This window comes from Sciurus vulgaris (assembly GCF_902686455.1).
Source record: "Sciurus vulgaris genome assembly, chromosome: 7".
NCBI classification, from domain to species: Eukaryota; Metazoa; Chordata; class Mammalia; order Rodentia; family Sciuridae; genus Sciurus; species Sciurus vulgaris.
Window position 1 is genome coordinate 128,004,736 of NC_136467.1, and position 6,984 is coordinate 128,011,719.

General features: G+C 36.5%; 1 protein-coding gene across 1 annotated transcript; it reads left to right on the plus strand.

The window, feature by feature from the left end:
* Positions 1-5,367: 5,367 nt before the first annotated feature.
* LOC306666688 (olfactory receptor 2G3-like) lies at positions 5,368-6,300 on the plus strand (the record flags this gene model as incomplete). Its single annotated transcript, XM_079148910.1, has 1 exon — positions 5,368-6,300. One exon carries the CDS (start codon positions 5,368-5,370, stop codon positions 6,298-6,300), a length of 933 nt encoding a protein of 310 aa, XP_079005036.1.
* Positions 6,301-6,984: the final 684 nt, after the last annotated feature.

A 6,984-nucleotide genomic window follows, 5' to 3' on the forward strand; every position in this document is an offset into this window, starting at 1 on the left:
CCATGGTCCACCTGCCTTCAGTTACCACCCAGTCAGACTTGATAGGTCTGCTTAGTTTACAGCTGTCCTGATCAAATCATTTCACCTTTGAGTATTTCTGCATTAACAGGAGATTTGGGGATCAGTTAGGATCCAATAATAACAGAGGCACTTCCCACTTGTTCTCCTGTTTGAAATTGAAACAAGAGGAATACTGCTTCATTTGGAGGTGGGTATCTGAAGAAAATTACTATAAATCAAAGATTCAGAGAAACCCAGGGATTCTGGTGTAGTAAACAGAGGATATAAAGGAAAACACCTGAGACCAGCAGCAAAAGTGGTGCTGCCACCATAAAGGGTGGGACAACACAAAGGGAGAGAGAAACAGACACAATGGACAAATTTGATGCATAAACTCCTGTGGATAGCAGTTTGTCCTGAGTTAATATGAATACTGCAGAGTGAACTGACATTTAAGATGTGCTCCTTTCTTAACTTGTAAGAGGAAGAGTGAGGTGAAAGTGGAGAGCCAGCTCCAGAGGTTTATCCTTAATCTTATTCCTATGGGAACCCAAGGGTTCTTGGGAAATACCTCCACTCTGCCTCAGCAAGGACTTACTGTATGACCTGGCAAATCGCAATCCCAAAACGGTTACAGAGAAAAATGGATCTAGGGGATTCAAGACAGAGATACAGAACAGAGTGCAACCCACTCTCCCTTTGAGCTCTGTGGTGTGAACAGCCAGCTGAAACAGAAGGCTGAAATTGGCTAGCTGGGTGTAATTACATAAGGGACAGTAAAGTGCAACCCACTATTTTTTTTTTTTTTTTTTTTTTTTTTTTTTTGAGCACTGTTCTGTGAAAGATCGTCTAAAAGGGGGAAATTGTACAGGTGGGCATGATTATATTCGAGGACAGAAACCTCATATTTAGTGGTGGGAAAGGGAGGCACTATAGGAAACCTGCTGGACACCATGGACCCAGAGTGGTCTCTTACCCCTCCCTATAAATAGAACTCTGGGGTGATGCTAGAAACCTAAATGCCCAGCCAAAATTAATGCCCGCTTAGCCCTTGGTATGCAAGGATTTAAATGCTTAGGACTAGATGCCCCAAACAAAGGTTTAAATTTCCATTTAGAGCTCAACCACAGCAGTTGGAACTTCCCAAATATATCTCTGTGCCACTTCCAACCAGGAAGAGAAGTGATTGAAGATGTCCAAACAAAACCCAATTGAAAGTTCCAGATCCATTTCCTCTGCACTGGTGAGCAGAGAAGATGAGCTCATTTTCGACCAGCTACACTTCCATGCCACTCCAGCATGCAGACTGGGGAAAATCACAGAAGGAGGTTGGGTTTAATAACTGCCTAAGAGGTCCATAGACTAAGAAAAAAGGGACAGAAGAACAGTCTAGAATATAAAGTAAATACTCACTTCAGCCACCTCAGTGAAAAAAATGTTAGCATTCTTAATTAAGAATTTTTCTTTTCCTCTTTTCATTTTTTTTTTAGTTGTTCTAGTTCTATTTGCTGAAGGATCATGTATATACATATGTCTATATGGTTCTAAGTTATTTTCCTATTTTATTTTTAAATTTTCTTTTTATTGACATTTTACTATTTGGCTTTGTTTTTCTAAGAGGTAGTTATTTATTTATCTATTTATTTATTTATTTATTTATTTATTTATTTTAGCAATGGACCTTTATTTATTTATATGCCGTGCCGAGAATTGAATCCAGTGCCTCACACATGCTAGGCAAGCACTCTGCCACCGAGCTATAACCCCAGCCTATAAGAGGTAGTAATTTATTAATTGTATTTTTTTTTTTTTGTTTTTAGTTTTTTGTTTGTTGGTGGGGGTTGGTGCTGTTTTGCTCTATTTATTTTCTTGCTTTATTGTTCTTACTGTCCTCACCTCTCCGTCAAATAGCAAAATACACAGCTCTCTCTTTTCTAGTACTTCACTTCTTCCCTCTTAAGGGTTTTCATGCACAAACTGTCACCTACTTTCTCTCTTCTTACCTTTTGAATATTCTAACCTTTCTTTCGCCTTAATACTCCAATTTTTTAATTCTGAAATAAACTATATTTTTAACTTCCTTTTAGTCCATGAAGTTTATCCCTCTGGGTAATAGAATAAAGGTAGTTCAGAGGAAGCCACTTTCTAGAAGCTCTCCAAGAGTTATTCAAAACAGCAATTCAGCAGTGACAAAGCTGAGAAAAGTGAAGGACCCTGTCACTTCAAACAGGCAATCTGAGCTCTGGGGTAGGTAAGGAGTCCGCTGCACTCTGGGGAATGGGGGGAATGAGCTCAATTAAATCTTGGCCAAATCTAGTAAAATTCTATTTGGAATTTGCATACCATTCCCCTAACAAGTTTGACCACTTCGAATCAGAGTTGAGAATAAAAAGAACTGTGCAATAAATGGCACCCCAGAAAGAAAACATCAAATTTCAGAAAACCTCAAGAAAAAAAAAAAATCAATCAAGTTATTCCCAGAAAATGTTGGAGGGGAAATATAAGTCTAGAATCCTCTCTAGTCCAGAATCAAAGGAGTATGAGAAGAGCTGACCAGAAAGCCAACTACTTTTTAAAAGCAACTTTAATGTCCTTATCATATAATCTCTCACCCAATTTGAGAAAATCACTCCCATCTACCAGACAGAAAAGTGGACTGTTGATGAACATTGTTAGTAACTTTTTAAAAAAGATTTATAGTATAAGCCATTGTTAGAAGTGGTTGTAAGTACTGGGGATTAGTACTACTTCTCAATGTGGTGTTAGAGATTGGAAATCATAGCAAGTTCATATTGAGTAAGACTTTGAAAGTTGGAAAGACCATCCATGCTCTTTGATAGGCAGAATTAATATTGTCAAAATAGTGGTACTACCAAGAGCATTATAGAGATTCGATGTAATTGCCATTGAAATAGCTATCACATTCTTCATAGAATTAGAAAAATACACTTTTAAATTTCATTTGGAAGAATAAAAGATTGTAATTGCCAAAGCTATTAGGTCCCTATCTCTTTCCTACACAAAAGTCAATTAAAAGAAGACCAAAGACCTAGAAATTAGACGATAAACTTTGCAACTGCTACAGAAAACAGGCTCACCACTCCAACATAATGGCACAGACAATTATTTCCTTAACAAGAACCCTGAAGTTCAAGAAATTTAAAACAAGAATCAATAAGTTGAATTACATCAAATTAAAAAGCTGCTGTACCACAAAGGAATCAATTAAGGAGGTATAGAGACAGTCTATGAAGTGGGAGAAAGATCTCTTGTGGCAACTCCTCCAGCAGGCTAATAATATTCATAATATATAAAGAACTAAAGCAACAACACAAAACAACCGAATCAATAAAGAGCAAAAGACATTTCTCAAAAATTGCCAACAGGTATACGAAAATATGTATGGCATCACTTGCAATCAGGAAAAGGCAAATCAAAGGTTTCATCTCACTGCAGTTACTGCTGCAATCATCAAGAATACAAATAATAATAAATTCTGGCAAGGTGTAGGGGGAGAAATGTACACTTATACATGTTGGTGGAACTGCAAATTAGCATAACCACTTTGGAAAGCATTATGGAGATTCCTCAGAAGATTGGGAATGGGACCATAGAATGATTCAGCTACCTCATTCCTTGGTATTTGTCCAAAAAGAAGCAAACATAATCTTTACTATATTCTTAGTTATAAAAGGTTGACCACTGTCATCTCTTTCTCAGACAAAATTCTTCTTTTCCTCACATTGATTAGCAGAAATGTGAAAGGGGGAGGGAAGAGGTTTTATTGTGGAGTCTTCCTGGAAAATATCCATTCCGGGACATATAAATAAATACACAAGGAAATAAAATGATGTCACTCATCTCTTCCTTCTGCCAGGAGACATCAACTATTTCAACACAGCACAGTTCTAGTTATTCAATAATAGGGAAGATTTTGCCAACTCACATTGAGGTCACTTTGGGCACATCAGAGCATTCAGGGTTTTTATTTTACTACCAAAATATTTGACCAGGAAGACAGATGCTAAACAACGTGACCACTAGTTTACAGTGTCAGTTTCCTTCTTTTTGTTTTAATTCTGGAAGAAGGACTATTTGTATCCAAAATATGTCATAGTTTCATCTCTGCTAAATTAAAGCATGCAATTGATTATTACCATGGATGCCAAAGAAAATTAGGCACATATTCGCCTAAAATATAATTATTTGAGTCTGGACATAACAATCTAGGGTTCTTAGATTTACTTGTTTTCTAGTTAGGCTGTTAGAGGTCTAATCAGAAATTTTCGTTAGAAAGGCTATTTTAAAGGAAATTTTTTTTTCTGTATATTTAACTATCAAAGTTAATCAATATGCTGCAGACTTTTTTGGGAACCCTAAAATTGACCAATCAGAAGTAAATATTTTAATAACTACATTTCTTAATCTTTGCAAGTTAGTTTGAATTATACTTATGTAGTCTTTATAATTTATTTTATTAAAGGTCAATGAATTATATTAACTCTATTTTGTGTACTATTATACTAGAACCATCTTTTCTTTAAAATATTTTTTAGTTGATGTAGACACGGTATCTTTATTCATTTAATTTTATGTGGTGCTGAAGATCAAACCCAGTGCCTCACACATGTGAGGCAAGCACTCTGTCACTGAGCTACAGGCCCAGCCCCATAATAAAACCATCTTAAAGTGTGTGGCATTGAATTAGATTTTAAAATGAATTAGATTTTTCTAGAAAGCAATATTTATAAAGCAGAACAATGCCTCCAATAGATCACAGAAGCTTTCCTTAATTCAATTGCTGGTTCTACCTTTAGTAATTGATTGCTTCCTAGAAAAGTAATGAATATGAATGATAGACATATATACTTTCTCCTATTTAATATTGTAATTATTCTTATTGTATCCCCAACTCTATATCCCTTTTCTCTTAAAGTCCTACCTACTCTGTGTATTTTTCAACTTTTGTATCTGTTGTATCTATTGTATAACTATCATGTATCTATGCATATAGAAATCACTTTATTTTCATCTTGCTTTGCTTTTTCACAGTTTGCACATTGATAGCCTATGTATTTCATTTTCAGATAGATCTCAAATCTGTTTTGCTATATGATCCTAATGTCTATTCTGTGTTTGTATTTGACATGTTCATGATATGCATTTCTCTTATTCTATATAACAAGTCAGTTTATCATTTATTGCATTATTTAATCTGTGTATTTTGTTTCTCTGTATATAAATCCTGAGCACTTGAAGTGCTCAAGTTTTAGTTCTTTATTTTTCTATTGGTCACACTACAGGGTTTTTCTTCCTACAAGAATAAAATAGGAATTATCAAGAAAGAAGACTCACAATTAAGGAACAATGAAAAGAATCAATTTTAGCAACCCAGCAGGTTTTATCTTACTGGGATTTTCTGATCAGCCCCAGCTGGAGATGCTTCTTCTTCTGGTCATCTTTGTCATCTACATTTTGACCCTGCTGGGGAACACGGCGATCATACTTGTTTCACACGTGAACCCCAAACTCCACACACCCATGTATTTCTTCCTCTCCAATCTCTCCTTCCTGGACCTCTGTTTTACTACTAGTATTGTCCCACAGATGCTTTGGAATCTCAAGGGTTCTGAGAGGACCATCAGTTACACTGGCTGTGTGATCCAGTTATATATTGCATTGGGATTGGGCTCCACAGAGTGTGTCCTCCTGACTGTTATGGCCTATGATTGTTTCAATGCTATCTGTCCACCCCTCCACTATGGTGTTATCATGCACCCAAAGCTTCTCCAGCAACTAGCAGCCATGGCCTGGACCAGTGGTTTTGTGGAGTCCACAGTTCAGACCACCCTTGTTTTCCAACTGCCTCTCTGCGGCCACCACAGGGTGGATGATTTTATGTGTGAGAAGCCTGTACTGATTAAAATTGCTTGTGTGGACACAACCTTCCTGGAATATGAGCTCTCCAGAGTGACTGTCCTCTATGTGGTTATACCTTTGGGGCTTATCCTGGTCTCCTACGGCTGCATTGTTAGGAGTATGCTGAGGATAAAGTCCACTGAAGGCAGGAGGAAAGCATTCGGGACCTGTGAATCTCACCTGATTGTTGTGGTTTTGTTCTTTGGGACTATAATTTCTGTGTATATACAACCCAAGAGCAAGTACACACAGAATCACAGAAAATTCCTCACCTTTTTCTATACTGTGGTGACCCCCTCACTTAATCCTTTGATCTACACCTTGAGAAACAAAGAATGTAAGTGGGCAACAAAAAGGTTGCTAGCAAGAGATGTAAGTTAGGGAGAAATGCAAAACACACCCATGCAATCTCTCAGACTTTGGGATCTTGTAGATATTATCTAATTATAGTTTCTTTTTTCATCTATAAGGAGCATAGCTAAATCTCCTAAATAAAAGTAGTTGGGGAATTTTCTTTAGTGACATCTGAACTTACCTACTTTAAGTCCTTCTTGTTCTCCTTTCTAGAAATGTTGTGCATCTCCTTTCTCAGCACTTCATAAGAGTTTTATGAATAAATAAATATTTGTACATGAATATGTATGTGTAAATAAATCCTTAAGTTATTTAGTGAACAACAATATGATAGACATGATAAACCCATTTTCTCATCATAGAAGTAAATCTGCATTCGGATCATAACTGCAGAAGTTTAAATTTATCTGAGAATGTTTTTTGTTGCTTTGTAGAGCTCACATTTGATAGTACTATAGGTAATGGATGTTTTGTTGGTACTATTTGAAAGTGAGAGGTTTAAGAGGAAACGACCATTATCTGACAGTTGCCTTATTGGAGGGATGTTGATTCTAGTTCATTGAGCAGGGGTATCTGAGATTATATACAATCAGGAATTTTTTCTCCTCTTTCTCACTCACAGAGGAAGCTATTAAAGGAAATGAGCCAGAAGACTGAATACTCATAGACAGGAAAGTATTGATAAATTAACCTAGATAACTCTCTTATGCA